The following is an 18,044-nucleotide window of genomic DNA, read 5'->3' as shown; positions in this document are numbered from 1 at the left end:
ACACAGGACTTCCAATCACTGGAGGTGTCAGGTATTGCGACCTCATTGGCTGCAACTCAGAATCAGGCCCATGGTCTTTCAGAGTAACAAAAAGCTGTAAAAGTGCAGAAACTATGAAACACTTATAACATGTATTATAATTATTTCATGAGCTACTACTGCTACTGAATGTAATAGTAAACCTGCCTGTGCTTGCTGTCCTCTGCTAGATGCACATACTTGCTCCATGGCAAACTGCCAATACGGATGTGATGTACTGAAAGGAGAGGTCCGGTGTCGTTGTCCTTCTCCTGGTCTGCAGTTAGGACCAGATGGGAGAACTTGTTTGGGTAAGTGAAACATAGAAACTGCACAATAGTTAGTGATGAAGAAAAGCAACACATTGGAAAACAGGAGGAAATTAGACAGTCGTGTTGCTCCATGTTTTGTAGCCCACAGCAACTAATGGAATATTCTGGTCTCAATAATTTCATTGCTAAAAACAAATGTCTTATTGGTTGCTACCATCTGTTTGCTCCAGGTGTGCACATTAAAAGAATTTCATGGTGTCAATGTGTGAATGATATACAGTATGCATATGAGATTTATACCTGGTGTTCTGTAACATTGGTTGGAATGTTCAGAGATATTAAAGCTTGTCCTACTGCTACCTTGTGGCCTTATATAAGACCTTAGGCCCTAACTTAGTATAAGGTGTGATATTACTAGCTTTCACTGCTTCCTATAATAGCATAGTTTTGCTATATAATAGTAAAGGTTTAGTTCCAGCTGGAGAGCCACAACCTTTGTTTTCTGGCAGCAAGCATGGGTTCAGCATTTTCTTCTATGTTATTGTTTTCATAGAGTGTACTATATACAGTACAAGACTTCTCATGTTTGTATGTATAGGAGAATTGTAACCTGTTATTAAAGTGCAAACCTGAATATCCACTTCTGTTCTGCAGATGTGGATGAGTGTGCAACAGGAAAAGCTGTGTGTCCTAGGTTTAGAAAATGTGTCAACACTTTTGGAAGCTATATTTGCAAGTGCCATCCTGGATATGACTTAATACATGCTCATGGCAAATACCAGTGTTTTGGTAAGTAGGCATTGTACAGTTTCATTGTCTCTTTAATGAGGTTAATACCTACATTTGGCCACACACTGGTGTGCAACCAACCAGCTGACAGGGACAGCGGAGGAGACAACTGCACGATACTGTAGTTGGAGCACCTCCATACACTACACTCTCTCCATTCACAGCCTGAAGTTGTCTGAACTAGAGATGTGCAGGTTCAGATTTACTCAAATTTATTGCAAGTTCTGATTTATCCAGATTTATCTTATTGGCTATCCAAAACACGTGACAGCCGATAGCAATAAGTTGCCATTTTGAGATCCGAGTAAATCCGGGTAAATCTGAACCCGCACATCGCTAGGGTTCGAGTGGGTGGATCAGACAGATTTGAAGAACAGAATGATCCAGACCATTTTTCAACAGTTTTCAGGCTGTGAGTAATCATCATATCACACACTGAACCATAATTATTCAAACCAGTCATTCGATGGGTTGGTTTGCATGATTAACATGCAGTGTATGGCCAGCCTGAGTTTCTAAGGAAGAAGTAAGAGCGATAAGACCTAGTAACACACAGACCAGTATCAGCTTGTATTCGTATATGCATTTAAGGATTATTCACTTACAATACATGTAACATATTACTTTGGCTGTGGTCTCATCATTATGTCTCATGGTAACCTTAGTCTGAGTGTTATAGTGCTGAAACAGGACTTCACGATAAAACCTATGGAATAACAGCATTATACAGTGTTTAGTAAACCTAATAAAGACAGTGGCATCCGTATGTACTCTTGTAGTATCCTGTAGGGAGACAGTCAAGTATTTGTGTACATTATGAATGCTGCTTCAGTTAGAGGGCAATGCCTTTTAATGAATGAAAAATGATATGTTCTACTTTAACTATTGGTATACAGTATGCTGGTGGTCCCATTGTTGCAGATCTATTTGTCCTCCTAATGTATTATGATTTCTGTATAATTTCTTGTTACATTTCTGTTGATAGATATTGATGAATGCTACACTGGCCAGTATCAGTGCAGTAACTATGCAAGATGCTACAACACACCAGGATCTTACAAGTGTAAATGCAATGAGGGATACCGAGGAAATGGAGCTGACTGCTCACGTATGTTCTATCTACTTCATTGTAATAGTTGATTTATGTAGAAGTAATATGTATGGGTGTTAGCAAGGTAATCCTATTTATCTTATAATGGGGCTAGTGTTGAACTGAGTGGTAGGCTCCTAAGAATAGGGCACTTTTATTTGGAATAAGAACTGGGCAATGTAGTTTTCATTTTTATATTTTAGATGTCATGTTTTGGTAAGTGTGCATCCACAATACAAGACATTGTAAACGAAATTCATGTAAGATTATTTCCTTAGCTGTATGCATCTTCAGCAAAACTGCTGCTGGATTGTGCCTCTATCCCGTCATGCAGATGAGTTACATCAGGGGTGGGGAACCTTTTTTCTACCAAGGGCCATTTGAATATTTATAAAATCCTTCGGGGGCCATACAAAAATTATCAACTTAAAAATTAGCCTGCCTCCAGTAGATATGCCCCCAGTCAGTAGTTATGCCCCCAGTAAGTTGTTATGCCACATTAGATATGCCCCCAGTTAGTGGTTATGCCCCAATATATATGCCCCATGTAGTTATGCCCCATTAGATATGCCCCATAGTAGCGCAGCTTACACATACACACATTAAAAGGAAAAAAAACACAATACACACCAGCCCCGCTCCTGCTTCCGGACTGTTGCCCTCTGCCTGGCTGCCCACTCCTCAGAACTATGGGAGAGACGTCATGACATCTCTCCCATAGCACCGCACAGCCGCACACGCACACTGCCAGAGCCGGAAGCCGGAGCTCAGAAGTGAGCTCCTGCCTCCGGCTGCGGCTGAGGGGAAGAAACCGGGCACCCGCTAGTATTAGTAACAAAATCTCAGCGGGTGCCCGGCATCTCCCTCGGTTAGGTGAGCCTGGCCGGGCCGGATCAAGTGGCTTTGCGGGCCTTATACGGCCCGCGGGCCTGAGGTTCCCCACCCCTGAGTTACATTAACAAGAGGTTGGTGACTTGTGGCTTGCTGCATCTTGTGGTCCTTCAACAACTGGAATGCCTGATTTTGTCCGGTTTAAACCTATTAGATGTATTGATTATTCTGAAAATTCTGATTCATATGGTGTTTTGGTGCACAAGACATTTGTGTATTGAATATCTCATTACAGTACATTATTAGAATTTCCAACCTCTTGTGAATGCCAGCACGAACCTTTACACCACTGTTTACATTGTTTTAACTAATTTAAAATGTATTTTAATAAATAAAATAAAAAAGTTATGTAAAATTCTATTAATAGGTAATTCTGAAATATTAAGCCTACCAATCATCATAGTTTAGGGTTTCTATCATAGTTATGTTGCCTAATGGGACATTTTATATTGGAACAAAGTGAAGACTGTATTTTTCCACTTGTTTGTGTATATTTGTATCTATATTTTTGGATGTTAAAAATCACTGGAGCAACATGTAGGTTAGCTGTAATGTTCCTTTAGACATATTTCTGCACCACAAAAACCAACCAGTAAATATATATAGTGCGGTATTCAATTATTTTCACCCACTGCGACCCATCAATTCTGTTTCTGCTGATGGGCTTGGTATAATTATTTCAGCTTGCTACCCCCGGAGTAGTGAGGGATCCCAACACTTTACGCAGCTAAACCTGATTACTATGGGCGCGATATGCGCGATAATGGGGATCACTTTAGAAAGAAGATTGGGCGTGATATATCATTTGAATACTGCCCATAGTGTTCTATCTCAATAATCAGTATGGTTTATACATAGAATAAAATAATTTCATTTGTAAGTGACTGAGACTGGAGAATAGGGCTTGTGTGACAAGAGAAAGTCAAATATATACTGTTTAATACTGTGTTTTGTTTTCTCTTGAAGTGATCCCCAGAGTTATGATTGATCCTTCAGGTCCACATAATTTTCTACCAGGTAAAGATAGTATGAGAAACACATTAAAGGGGAATGGCAGCTCACTGAGTGGTAGTGAAGGAAGCAGCAACAGAATCCCAGACTTTGGTGGCAGACACCCTAAGTGGCCTCCTTCACCCTCTATTACAGAAAAGCCTAATCCAAGGACAACACCCAAGACTACAACACGGCCAGCACCCATTCCCATAACTAGGCTGCCACCAAAGCCTGCGACCAGGCCACCACAGCCAGCGACCAGGCCACCACAGCCAGCGACCTGGGCACCAAAGCCGGCGACTAGGCCTCCACAGCTGACGACCAGACCTCCACAGCCAGCGACCAGGCCTCCACAGCCGGCGACCAGGCCTCCACAGCCGGCGACAAGGCCTCCCCAGCCAGTGACAAGGCCTCCCCAGCCAGCGACCAGGCCACCCCAGCCGCCTACGAGACCACCCCAGCCAGCGACAAGGCCACCTCAGCCAGCAACCAGGCCACCCCAGCCAGTGACAAAGCCACCACCAACCACTACTCCCCCACAGCTCTCCACTAGACTGCCAGATGATAACAGGATTGAGGACCAAGGGAAACAGCGGGGAGATGTGTTCAGTAAGTATTTTCAATAATTAACATTTTAGTGACTTTACAAAGGAAAACATATAATATAATATTCAAGAGGAACACAAATGATAATTCTTGCATAATAAAATATGTCTATAGTGCTATCAGTGAAGATTCAAACCAGTATTTCAAAAGCACTTCTTTTCCCCAGCCAGTTTAAGTCTCTGGAATTTACTTAAATAATGCACTTAAATAATCACATGAAATTATAAAGCCTTCCACAGACATCTAAACTAATGTATATCTGAACATGTCTTTCCCTATTGGAAATCATTTAAACTACAGTGAAATTACAACCCCAGCTAAGCCTACATCAACAATAGCCGCATATATCGAGGTCCTCTAATGTTACTGGATAGGACAGATGTTTAAAAGTATTGGGAATAGCCACTTTTAAATAGACTATTAACAGATATGTTTCTGGTGGTTTGCCAGTTTCCGTTGGTGCATACAATTCTCATTCAGCCTTAAACTAGATTGATTCACAATCCATTCAATCTCATTTTATTAATGAATTGGTGGCTGCAGCAATGAGAATACTTTTGAATTTAACAACTAATGTTTAACAAATGCTACAATTAAAATTATACAGTATGATCTTTATTTTGTACAGGACATACTGATCTCTGCAGTAGTGTTTAATATCATTTCTTGTTCCATGGTGACTAACAGTAGATTGTGCATGCTTGAACACAATCAATTAATGTAACCTGAAATTCATCATTGAAAATTGTATTTATTTAGTTTGCTGTGCCAAAGAAAACAGTGCTTATATTTTCAGAATTAGCCAAGCTTGCATTGTCAGATGAGCCAGATGCAAAGTCAATCACTAATTGAATATAATTTACAATACAAAAAGGTCACAGATAACATTAGCTTACTTGCAGCCATATGCTTACACAAACACAAAGCAAGAATCAAATAAGGTTTGAGATAAAAATATAGTGCAAAAAAAAAAAAAAAAGGGGCAGACTAGATGGGCCAAGTGGTTCTTATCTGCCGTCAAATTCTCTGTTTCTGTATGACACAATCAGGTCAACCATAGCAACATGTGCTCCTGATATACACCAGGTGTGTGTCACATACACTTATACCCACATTTTTAACCATTTGTTTTGCTAGCAAAATATGCATTCGCATTTCATTAATATAACTTCAAAAACTCTTCTAATACGTAGTAGTATTGTGAATGTGTTCCCGCACTGGAAAGGGTATGCGGTCAAGATCCCGCCGGACGGAATCCCGGCGGTCGAAATACCGACGCCGGAATCGAGCCCGGCACAATCCCGACATATTCTCCCTCCGTGGGTGTCCACGACACCCATAGAGTGAGAATATAATAGTGTGCCCGCAGCATGGCGAGCGAAGCGTGCCCGCAAGGGGCTGCGTTCCGCTCGCCACCCCTGTCGGGATTGTGTGGTTGGGATTCCGGCGTCCGTATTTCGACCGCCGGGATCCCGTTCAGCGGGATTTAGTACTGATCCCCTGGAAAGTAATAAGCTATAATGTTAGGGACCAACAATGTTATAATCTATGAGCCCTAGATTGACTGCATATTGAATGTTGACGGTGCACCAAGGGTTCAGTAATGTCTTACTGACTGTCAATTTGCAAAGAGAGGGAAGGAAAATACCCTTCTCTGGCGCACTCATTAACAAAAGGTAATAATTAGAAAAAGTTGTTAAAATATAACATTTATTGAAACTTTAAAATACACGTCCCCTGAAAAATATGCAATCATTCTGTACACAGGGAAGTTGAAAGAAAAAAAGAAACAGATTTCAAAAAGCAAATTATCATTAGCTGATATCACAGAAATGACGAGAATTAATTATAGTTGTTAATTAATATCCATAATATATATCTCGTAATTCAATCCTAAAATGGATCATTTTCAGCAAGGACAATTGATTAGTCCTAACAATGAACTGGACCACAACACACCCTTACGACTCAACTGCTATATTTAGCAGGGACCTTAATTGGACACAGTGTTTGTTTGATTTGTAACAGAAATTATTACATTAAAGATACGAATAACGCAAAATAATTTCTTATCATTTACTCAATGAGAAATTATCTCCTATACTCCTTCTATACTCATGTCCAATCTACTGCTGGTTACGTTAACAAAACAGGAGGGGGAAGGAATTATTTGAACTTCAAATACTCAATGAGCATAATAGACGAAGGTTAGGATTAAAAAGTGGTGAATCTGCTTTCAACGTTAGACTGGAATATTATCATATTCCCAGAACCTACTACACTGGGTATTCCCTGGGGGTCTCCCTCCAAGTACTGACCCGGCCCTACACTTTATCGCTTCCAAGTTCAGACGAGATTGGCCAAATTCAGTGTGGTTTGGTAGTAGGTTGTAGTGGTGCTTATCCTGAATCGTTGATGAGAGTTCACAGAAAGGTAGGTGGGGCGAATAGCTATCCAATTATTGAGAGGGAATTAAAGGCAAAGAAATTAATCTGCATTTGGTGTTAGGCATTAATATGCCCCTATCAGTTGAAAAACTGCCACAGGAATGAAGGTAATTTACTGGATCACCAATGAGAGTCAATAGAATATAGCGTGAAAAATCAAAGCAGTGTAAATAATGTTTTGAAAATAGTAACGACAATATATAGTCAGGAAGGAGATGGTGGCAATGATATAACATAATACGTATCAATGTAAGGAAACCAGTGTCTTTATGTCAGACAATCAAGATTGGAACAGTCTTATTAGGACTAAGTTGTCCTTGCTGCAAATGATCCATTGGATTGAATTATGAGATATATATTTTGAATATTAATTAACTATAATTAATTATCGTTATTTCTGTGACGTCAGCTAATGATAATTTGCTTTTTGAAATCTGTTTCTTTTTTTCTTTCAACTTCCCTGTGTACGGAATGATTGTATATCTTTCAGGGGGTGTGTATTTTAAAGTTTCAATAAATGTTATGTTTTAACAACTTTTTCTAATTGTTACCTTTTGTTAATGTTGTGCCAGAGAAGGGTATTTTCCTTCCCTCTCTTTGCAACTCCTCTAACACATCAGACACACAACTCTTTGTATTATGTAAATTGCATTTGCTAACACACAACAGCATTAAATACTGTATTCCCAAGCAATGAATGTACTTCATCTATGTGATATCACCACTTTTCTACCGGTTCCACCACTCCAGGTGCAGGCAGGTGTAAGTACCAGAATCATTCAAGTCAGCTTAGGTATATATGCGCATGTCAGCTTTCAGGGTGTGCGCAAAGAATTTCATTGAGGATACTCTGACTGTCATAGTACTCACTCTGTATCAGCTCCATTGTGTTTAGTTCCATCCAGTGTGAACTGAAGTAAGTAATGGGGAACAGGTGGTAAGAGTTTAGAAAACAACCATCCATGGGTCCATGTTGGGCCCTCCCAAAGATGATTGAATACAGATAATATGGGTGGTAGTGGGCATTATTGGTACGTATAAAATGGTCCAATGTTACATCTGTAATAGCAACACATAAAGAATATGACCCGTGTTCTCATTTTGAAACATGGAACAGTGTACATGAAACATGACGTGTAGTGAACTATACACCATGGGCCAAATGTAATAGAGTGAGAGTTTCAAAAAGTGAGAGATTTGGTAAGGTTTTGCAGGGTTTTTTTGAAGTGGCAAACATTTACACAGCAAGATCAACCTGGTTTTGCAGTGTAAATGATTGCCACTTTAAAAAAAACTGCAAAACCTTACCAAATTTCTCACTTTCTGAAACTCTCACTCTTAGTACATTTGGCCCCATGTATACAACGTAGAGAACAATAATACCAAGTTACTTTCCATACAGAGATGTTTCCTATTTAAACATTAGTAATATACTTCTACAGTAGAAGTTCATTTGCAATTGCTGTCTATAGAGAAATATTTACTATTACAAATCCAATTTATCGATAACATAATCAAATAATGGATTTGGTTAAAGAGATCTTATTTTTTTATGACTTATGCATCTCAGCAAATGGCTTTAGAGGTAACGCACTGGGATATTCACTTTATATTAGCTCCGTTTGTATGAATGGGCTACTCTATCTGTACCCAATTAAATAACTAGAAAAGTAATAATTTGTGCACATAGTAATTCTGGTCTGGTATGTCTTACAGTCCATTTAGGAGAAAACATACCTCCCAACAGTTAGGATAAGTCCCATCCTTTATTAGCGTAACCCCGTCCCACATGTTCCCAACCCCGTCCCACATGTTCCCAACCCCGTCCCACATTTTCCAAACCCCGTCCCACGTGCTCCCAACCCCATCCCACATTTGCCCAACTCCATCCCACATGTGCCCAACCCTATCCCGCATGTTCCCAACCCCGTCCCACATGCTCCCAACCCCGTCCTGCATGTGCCCAACCCTATCCCGCATGTTCCCAAACCCGCCCCACATGTGCCCACCCCCGTCCCACATTTACCCAACCTTTACATGTGCCCAACTCCGTTCCACATATGCCCAACCCCGTTCCACATGTGCCCAACCTTATCCCGTATGTTCCCAACCCTGTCCCACATGCTCCCAACCCCGTCCTGCATGTGCCCAACCCTATCCCGCATGTTCCCAAACCCGCCCCACATGTGCCCACCCCCGTCCCACATTTACCCAACCTTTACATGTGCCCAACTCCGTTCCACATATGCCCAACCCCGTTCCACATGTGCCCAACCTTATCCCATATGTTCCCAACCCTGTCCCACATGTTCCCAACCAAATCCCACATGTGCCCAACCCCGTCCCACATGTTCCCAACCCCATCCCACATGTGCCCGTCCCAAATGTGCCCAACCCTGTCCCACATGTTCCCAACCACTTCCCACATGTGTGCTAATGCAGCAGGAGGTGTCTATTACATGCAGATGCCTCCTGCTGTAGTAGTGATCCAACCTGCATCATGCGGCTTACGGCACCCATGGTGCCATACAAGCCGTCAGTCGCAAAGGCCAGGAAATGTCAATGCAACCATGGAGATCCAAGGCCTCTTCTGTCCCCCTAAACAGTGGAATCATGCCTACATTTTGCTGCGGGGTACCCTGGGCTCCACAAGGATTGGACAATGGGGTGTAGAGTAGGATCTTGATCCGAGGCACCAACAGGCTCAAAGCTTTGACTGTTCCCAGAATGCACAGCGCCGCCTCCTATATCACCCCGCCTCCCAGCACAGGAGCTCAGTTTTGTAAGTTTGTGCTGCAGTAAGCAGGCACTGAACAGAGGGACTGCTCCAGGCAGCCCTAAGAAAAGCTTTTTATGAGGTAAAAAGTGAAGACTTCAAGGGCAGCAGCGGTGGTAAATGACTTGTGACATTCACTACTGAAGCTCCAGCTCTCCCCAGCGGCGCTGTACACTCCCGAGCCCTGGTTGCCGGGTACCTACAGCGGAGGCTCCAGTTTTCTTCACGTTAGACACACACAGCTGGGGCTCTCCAGGATCGCGTGGCCGCGCTTCGGGAGGTGGTAAGTGGGTCCCGCTTGCGGAACCCGGTCTTTATCGCGATCCGGTGCGGTCAGTGGGAGGCGGACCGCGCGCGCTGGTGGTGGACACTGTGGCAGTACAGGCGATCCCACTAAATCACCAGGGCATGGGCGCAATTCTTATATCGCCCACAGTACCCGGTGGTTTTGCCAGCAGAGGGGATAAGGCTTAGACTTGAAGCCCCTCCCCCAGCCCCAGGGCGCCATTTCTAGCAAGTGTTCCCGCCCTGGAGCTGCATATCTGTCTTTTCCTCACTCTCTGTCAGTGTCTGCGGCACCATTATCCCTCAGCTCACTGTTCCTGGGACTGCTTGGGCAAATCCTCCTATGTAAAGCCGCCTGGTTGTCAGCGCTGTGCCTTTACATGACACTTAAGTATTCTACCTGCCTTTTTAGTCAGTGTTAGTTAAGAAAGAGTGCACTTAGTCAGGGTTTTATGGTACAATTACCCTGAGATATACATCCAGTTCTTACTGTGTACTGTTATATCTATTGTTATATAGCTGTGTAATCTAGTCCAGTGCAGTATTATTGTCAGTAATAACCTCTGCATTGTACAAACTGTGACTTTCTGTGTGTGCATTTGATAGCTGAGTGGTGTCCATTTCGTGTCTTTCACTCAACCTGCCATACCTATATTCCATATTCCATAACCTGAGGGGACTTGGTGCGTCAGGTGTTATCTAATATAGGATTTTCACAAAGATATACTGTATTACGTATTTTTCTCTGTGATTTAGTCACCATATCTCTCCTTTATCTCTGCTAGTGCTGACTACACTATGCAGGGGTTTGGGTTTAGAGGTATAGTGCTGCTGATAATTGTACTGTGTTAACCTCATACTGCAAGTTATATCATGTCTGCTTCTGAGGGTAACGGTGTTGCTGACGCCACAGGGCCATATGAGGAGAATATAGCAGCTGTGGGCTCTGGTTCTGGGGGCTCCTTGCCCCCCAGTGGGACTGTGGCAACATTGGCACATACTGACCCACCGTGGGCCGCTTTTTCCACGCTTCTGCATACGCTAGTTCATAAACTAACTCCCCCTATGGGACCCCCAATGCCGGTACAACCGTATGTGGTCCCTGCAGCTAACCCGCCGTGGGCGGATGATTTATTTGCTCAATTAAAGAAATTGAACCAGTCCTTGACTACTAAAAAGTCTGACCAACGCTCGCCTAAGTCCAAGAGGTCCTCTAAGCGAGCGCTTCTCTCCTCACAATCCACTGCTGTCACTGACACCTCGTCTGATGAAGACGGCACATATACTGACTCCTCAGGTTCTGACTCAGATACGGCTGATGGGGAGGGTAGTTCACATGTGGATGTTCCTGATCTTGTGGAGGCTATTAAGTTAATTCTGCAGATTACGGATGATCCCGAGCCATCCGTCCCTCCTAAGAAACTAGATAGGTTCAAGCGTCAGAAGGTGGTTAAGCAAGTTTTACCTCACTCTGACCACCTAATGGATATACGTCAGGAACCCTGGGAAAACCCGGGTACGAAGTTTGTGCCTCAAAAGAAGATGCTGGCTCGCTATCCCCTCGCGCCAGAGCTGTCTAAAAATTGGGAAACACCTCCTCCAGTGGACTCATATGTGGCTAGGATGGTGGTTTCCTCAGCTCTACCTGTCACTACCATCACGTCTCTAAAAGAGCCTACGGATAAACGTGTGGAGGGTTGTCTGAAAGCGATTTACACCCTCACGGGTGCTGCACAAAGGCCCACTATTGCAGCTACATGGACTGTAGAGGCTATTGAAGCATGGGCCTTGGAGTTAGAAGCTGAAATCTCTTCTGACCATGCTAGACAATGCTTGTCATATATTGTCACAGCTTCTCGATATATTAAAGAGGCGGCTTCTGATGCCGGTATCCTAGCAGCCAAGGCCTTTACTACGTCAGTCCTGGCTCGCCGGATATTGTGGCTGAGATCCTGGTCTGTGGATCTGGACTCTAGAAAAACCCTGGAGGTACTCCCTTTCAAGGGAGATATTCTGTTTGGGGAGGACTTAAATAAGATTGTGGCTGACTTGGCTACTGCCAAAACTGCCTGTTTGCCTGATACCGCTCCTTCTGTGTCGAAGGCTAAAGGTACGTCCTTTTGCCCCTTTCCTCCTTCAGGTAAAGCAAAAGGTCAGGCGTACCATAAGCAGGCCCGCACTTCCAAACCTGGTAAGCCGAAGCCCAAAAGAGCCTGGGCTGCCAAGTTCAATAAGCCTGCCGCATGACGAGGCGGGCCTCCCCCTGGGGGATCCCAGGGTGGGGGGCCAGCTTCTAGGGTATACCCAGGAATGGTTGAAGACCACTTCAGATGCCTGGGTACGGGAAGTCGTCACTCGAGGTTATGCCATAGCCTTCAAATACCGACCCCCTCGTCGATTTTGCCAGACAGACATCCCTTTGGACCAGACAAAGGCAAACACTCGGTGGTACAGACCCTCCTGGATACAGGAGTCGTCGTACAGGTGCCTCTTGCTCAGAGGGGCTGGGGGTACTATTCTCCGCTGTTTCTAGTCCCGAAACCGAATGGGTCCTCCCGGCCCATTCTCAACCTCAAGGCATTGAACAGGTTTGTGAAGGTTTCCAAGTTCCGTATGGAAACCCTTCGCTCTATAGTTCTGGCCTTGGAACCTGGGGACTACATGGTCTCCCTGGACATACAGGATGCTTACCTGCATATTCCTATAGCAGTGTCACATCAACAATACCTGAGGTTCGCTATTGGCAACCTACATTATCAGTTTCGGACGTTACCTTTTGGTTTAACAACGGCTCCGCGAGTCTTCACCAAAGTTATGACGGTGGTACTCCGCCGTCAAGGGGTCAGGATACTGCCGTATCTGGACGACTTGTTAATCCTGGCAAATTCCCCAGATCTTCTCCTGCGTCATCTGGATATGATGGTCCGGTTTCTACAAGCCCATCCTCCCTGGTCCCTGCTCAGAGCATGGTGCACCTGGGAGCATTGTTGGACACTCACAACCAGAGGTTGTTCTTGTCTCAGGAGAAAGTCCTGAAGATTCAGGACAGGATTCGTTGCTTCCTTTCTCATCCGCAGGTGTCAATACATTTGGCAATGCAGGTGCTGGGCCTAATGGTATCAGCATTCGACATGGTGGAGTATGCTCAATTCCATTCTTGTCCCCTCCAGAGGCTGATTCTAGCCAAGTGGGACGGCCTGCCTCACCGGATCAGATCTCAAATTATCTTTTTGACTCCGGAGGTCCGTCTGTCGCTACACTGGTGGCTCCGGGACCAACAATTGTGCAGGGGTCGTCCCTTCTGGATATCCAACTGGGTCCTGTTGACGACAGATGCCAGTCTAAGAGGTTGAGGCACAGTTCTGGAGCAACACTCCCTTCAGGGTCGGTGGTCCAAGGAGGAATCTCTCCTCTCGATCAACATTCTGGAATTGCGGGCGGTCTTCAATGCGTTGAACCTGGCCCAGCATTTGATTCAGAACCGTCCTGTTCAAGTACAGTCGGACAACACCACCACAATGGCTTACATAAATCATCAAGGTGGCACTCGAAGCCGTTTGGCAATGAAGGAAGTCTCACGGATTCTACGTTGGGCGGAACGCCATCTACCGGCCATATCGGCAATATTGAATTCCGGGAGTCCTGAATTGGTAAGCGGACTTTCTTAGTCGTCAGGACGTGCATGCCGGCGAGTGGGGCCTCCATCCAGAAGTGTTTCAACTCCTCATGGAAAAGTGGGGTCTTCCAGACGTGGATCTTATGGCGTCTCGACACAATCACAAGGTTCCGGTCTTCGGAGCAAGAACAAGGGATCCTCAAGCAGCATTCGTGGATGCGCTGGCGGTGCCGTGGAGGTTTCGGCTGCCGTATGTGTTCCCTCCGGTGTCACTCCTGCCCAGGGTAATTTGGAAGTTCAAGCAAGAAAAAGGAAATCTGCTTCTCATAGCTCCAGCGTGGCCCAGACGACACTGGTTCTCAGACCTCCAGGGCCTATCGTCAGAGCGTCCAATTCTACTTCCACAACGCCCAGACCTCCTCGTTCAGGGCCCCTGTGTCTACCAGGACCTAGCCCGGCTGTCTTTGACGGCGTGGCTCTTGAAGCTTCCGACTTGAGGGCTAAGGGTTTTTCTGAAGAGGTCATTAAAACTATGTTGCGGGCCCGAAAACTGGCTTCTGCTCGGATTTACCATAGGGTCTGGCATTCCTACTTTGTTTGGTGCGCATCTAACAATTATGACGCTTCCAAGTTTAGTACAGCCAAGCTTTTGGCTTTTCTGCAGCAAGGCCTAGAGTATGGCCTGCGTCTAGCCTCCCGAAAGGTTCATATTTCTGCCTTGTCGGTGTGGTTTCAGAGAAAAATTGCGACTTTGCCTGATGTTCATACTTTCACTCATGGTGTGTTGCGTATCCAACCTCTCTATGTCCCGCCTGTGGCTCCTTGGGACTTGTCGGTGGTTTTGGAGGCGTTGCAGGAGCCTCCGTTTGAACCCCTCGGTTCAGCTGACCTTAAGTGGCTTTCCCTTAAGGTGGTGTTTTTGCTGGCTATTGCCTCTGCTAGAAGAGTGTCGGATCTGGGTGCCTTGTCTTGTAGTTCCCCATATCTGATTTTTCACCGTGATCGGGCGGTTCTTAGGACTCGTCCCGGATATTTACCTAAGGTGGTTTCTTCGTTTCACCTTAATCAGGAGATTGTGGTTCCGGCCTTTATCTCTCCTGATTTGTCTCCCAAAGAGCGGTCTTTGGATGTGGTACGGGCTCTCCGTATCTATGTGAAGAGAACTGCTTCTATCCGAAAATCTGATTCTCTCTTTGTTTTGTTTGGATTTCACAAACGTGGTTGGCCTGCTCACAAGCAGACCCTGGCCAGATGGATTAGAATGGTGATTGCACATGCTTATGTGAAGGCTGGTCTCTCTGCCCCTGTTCACATTAAGGCCCATTCTACTCGGTCTGTTGGACCTTCTTGGGCGGACCAACGTGGTGCGACCCTTGAACAATTGTGCAGGGCGGCTACGTGGTCTTCCGGGTACACGTTCATAAGGTTCTATGCCTTTGATACTGCCGCTTCCCAGGATGCTTCCTTTGGACGCCGGGTTCTTGTGCCCACTACAGTGCATCCCCTCCCATAAGGAACTGCTTTAGGACATCCCCATTGTCCAATCCTTGTGGAGCCCAGTGTACCCCGCAGCAGAAAACGAGTTATATGGTAAGAACTTACCTTTGTTAAAACTCTTTCTGCGAGGTACACTGGGCTCCACAAGGTGCCCACCCTGACGCACTTAGCTTCTTTGGGTTGGTATGGCATTAGCCGCTGACACTTCTCTTGTCGTGAGAGTGTGGTGTATGTGGCTACTCATACCCCTTTCACACCAGAAATGCAGGGACAAAACCCGGGAATTCTGCCACGGGCTCATGCAGGGACATTCCCGGGTTGGCACCTTTCACACCAGCATTTTTTGCCGAAACATCCCAGGTCTGCACCTTTCATACTGAACCCGGGATGGCCCTGCATTTTCTAAAAATGGGCGTCTCAGAAAAACCACAAGACCAGGAAGTGCCCTGAATAGCCAATCAGCATCAGCAGAGGAAACCCGGGAAGGTGGGACATGTCCCTGCACCATTCACACTGTCCAGGGTCCAGGGATCATCCCGGGACCAACCCTGGTCGATTGCAGGGTTGAAATGCAGGGACACCACAAAATTTCCCGGGTTGATGCGCGTTCATGTGTTTTAACCCGGGAAATTTATGGCTGTGTGAAAGGGGTATCACTGTTGTCATCTCTTTTCCTGCTACTTCATTGGGCTGGTTAACTAAAAACTGAGCTCCTGTGCTGGGAGGCGGGGTGATATAGGAGGCGGCGCTGTGCATTCTGTGAACAGTCAAAGCTTTGAGCCTGTTGGTGCCTCGGATCAAGATCCTACTCTACACCCCATTGTCCAATCCTTGTGGAACCCAGTGTACCTCGCAGAAAGAGTTTTAACAAAGGTAAGTTCTTACCATAAAACTAGTTTTTTCACAAATGGGGTCCCCGCTGTACCCGAAAAAGCATCAGACTGTCAATCACTGACAGCCTTATGCCTGGCTGTGTACTGAGCAAAATATAAGAAAACCCCTACAGCGCATGCGTTACACAGAGTATACACACAAAGGGGTTGTAGTGGTCAGGTCAGACATTAACAGAAATAGGCTGATGCGATCCATACTGAATAAGGCCCATAGATTGTAAGCTGAACTGGTGCAGTGACTGATGTGAATGACTAAATATTTTCTGTAAAGCGCTATGAAATAAGACTTTGTTACATAAATAATTATTAGATAAAACCTGCAAATGAAAACTTATACTCATAATGTAGCTCCAGAAATTAACAAATCAAAGCTGACCAAACATGGTATGTAATATATGTATTTTATACAGTATTGGTGCCATAGGCTAGATAGCAGTTATACAGCCGTGGGCAAAAGTTTTGAGAATGACACAAGTATTGGTTTTCACAAAGTTTGCTGCTACAGTGTTTTTAGACCTTTTTGTCAGATATTGCTACGGTATACTGAAGTAAAATGACAAGCATTTCAAAAGTGTCAAAGGCTTTTATTGACAATTACATTAACTTTATGCAAATAGTCAATATTTGCAGTGTTGACCATTCTTTTTCAAGACCTCTCCAATTCACCCTGGCATGTTGTCAATCAATTTCTGGGCCACATACTGACTGATGGCTGCCCATTCTTGCCTAATCAGTCCTTGGAGTCAGAATTTGTGGGTTTTTGTTTGTTCACCTGCCTCTTGAGGATTGACCACAGGTTCTCAATGGGATTGAGGTCTGGGAAGTTTCCTGGCCATGGACCCAAAATTTTGATGTTATGTTCCCTGAGCCACTTAGTTATCAGTTTTGCCCTATGACAAGGTGCTCCATCATGCTGGAAAAGGCATTGCTCGTCACCAACCTGTTCTTGGATGGTTGGGAGAAGTTGCTCTTGGAAGATGTTTTTGTGCCATTCTTTATTCATAGGCAACATTGTGAGTGAGCCCACTTTCTTGGCTGAGATTTACTTCAGTATACCATAGTAACATCTGACAAAAGGTCTAAAAACCCTGAAGCAGCAGAGTTTGTGAAAACCAATACTGTACTTGTGTTTTTCTCAAAACTTTTGGCCGCGGCTGTATGTTATTGATAAAGAAATGGGAGGGCTCATTCCAAAATCCATGACTTAGAAAGAAATGCTGGTAGGGGATCAATGAGATATGGGGGTATCAGATGTTCAGACTTTTGTATGCTGTCTTAACTAGGAGTCCAGGCATGCCACAGAAGTGGTAAATGGGAAAACACAGGAAGTGTTCATTTCAACTCTGACATGGATGTTATGACATCTGCTAACTTGTGTGAATAGTGAAGACTGTTCAACTGTCTAAATAATGTGAAGATGCTTTACTACATGTTAGTACATGTGTATGTTACTACTATACTACACCTTACAGGATGGAGCAACACATCTTTGTCAGGATGATAATATTGTTACAATTTTTTCTTTGTTTTGTTGTGAAAGATCATCCTACATTAAACAGTAGCAAAGGCAGAACATCTCTAAAAATTATATTTTGAGGTAAGAGACACCATATTGGTCTGGTTCCGAAACCTGGGTTATTCTAAATTTTAACACAATGCTTACATCCTCTCCTGGAACCTCTGGGAGACTTCCACATTTTGGTGGAGTTCCCCTAGATTGCAAGAGTAGTGGGTGGTGCTCCAGCATCCTGCTCACTTCCTGGGCAGGATGGGGAGAATAGTACCGGGAAGGGGGGCAGGCCAATGACCTGATTCTATGGTAATTCGGGCCGTCCTCTCTTCGTAGAGAAGCTATACGCATCATTATTGCA

General features: G+C 44.6%; 1 protein-coding gene and 1 pseudogene across 6 annotated transcripts in view; one reads left to right on the top strand and one right to left on the bottom strand.

Moving 5' to 3' along the window:
- NPNT (nephronectin) overlaps positions 1-18,044 on the top strand; it is a 217,348-nt gene that overhangs the window by 149,911 nt on the left and 49,393 nt on the right. For 4 of the 6 annotated variants that reach the window (XM_063919257.1, XM_063919261.1, XM_063919265.1 and 1 more), the window contains 4 exons: positions 210-329; positions 945-1,079; positions 2,065-2,187; positions 4,027-4,662. In XM_063919257.1, coding sequence (XP_063775327.1) covers positions 210-329; positions 945-1,079; positions 2,065-2,187; positions 4,027-4,662 — 1,014 coding nt within the window. The remainder of the gene's footprint in view (positions 1-209; positions 330-944; positions 1,080-2,064; positions 2,188-4,026; positions 4,663-18,044) is intronic. The other 2 variants (XM_063919271.1, XM_063919283.1) reach the window with 2 other exon arrangements.
- Positions 6,930-7,047, bottom strand: LOC134951508 (5S ribosomal RNA; annotated as a pseudogene).

The sequence above is a fragment of the Pseudophryne corroboree genome, chromosome 1, assembly GCF_028390025.1.
Source record: "Pseudophryne corroboree isolate aPseCor3 chromosome 1, aPseCor3.hap2, whole genome shotgun sequence".
In the NCBI taxonomy this organism is placed as follows: domain Eukaryota; kingdom Metazoa; phylum Chordata; class Amphibia; order Anura; family Myobatrachidae; genus Pseudophryne; species Pseudophryne corroboree.
This window is presented reverse-complemented; position numbering and strand designations above follow the sequence as displayed.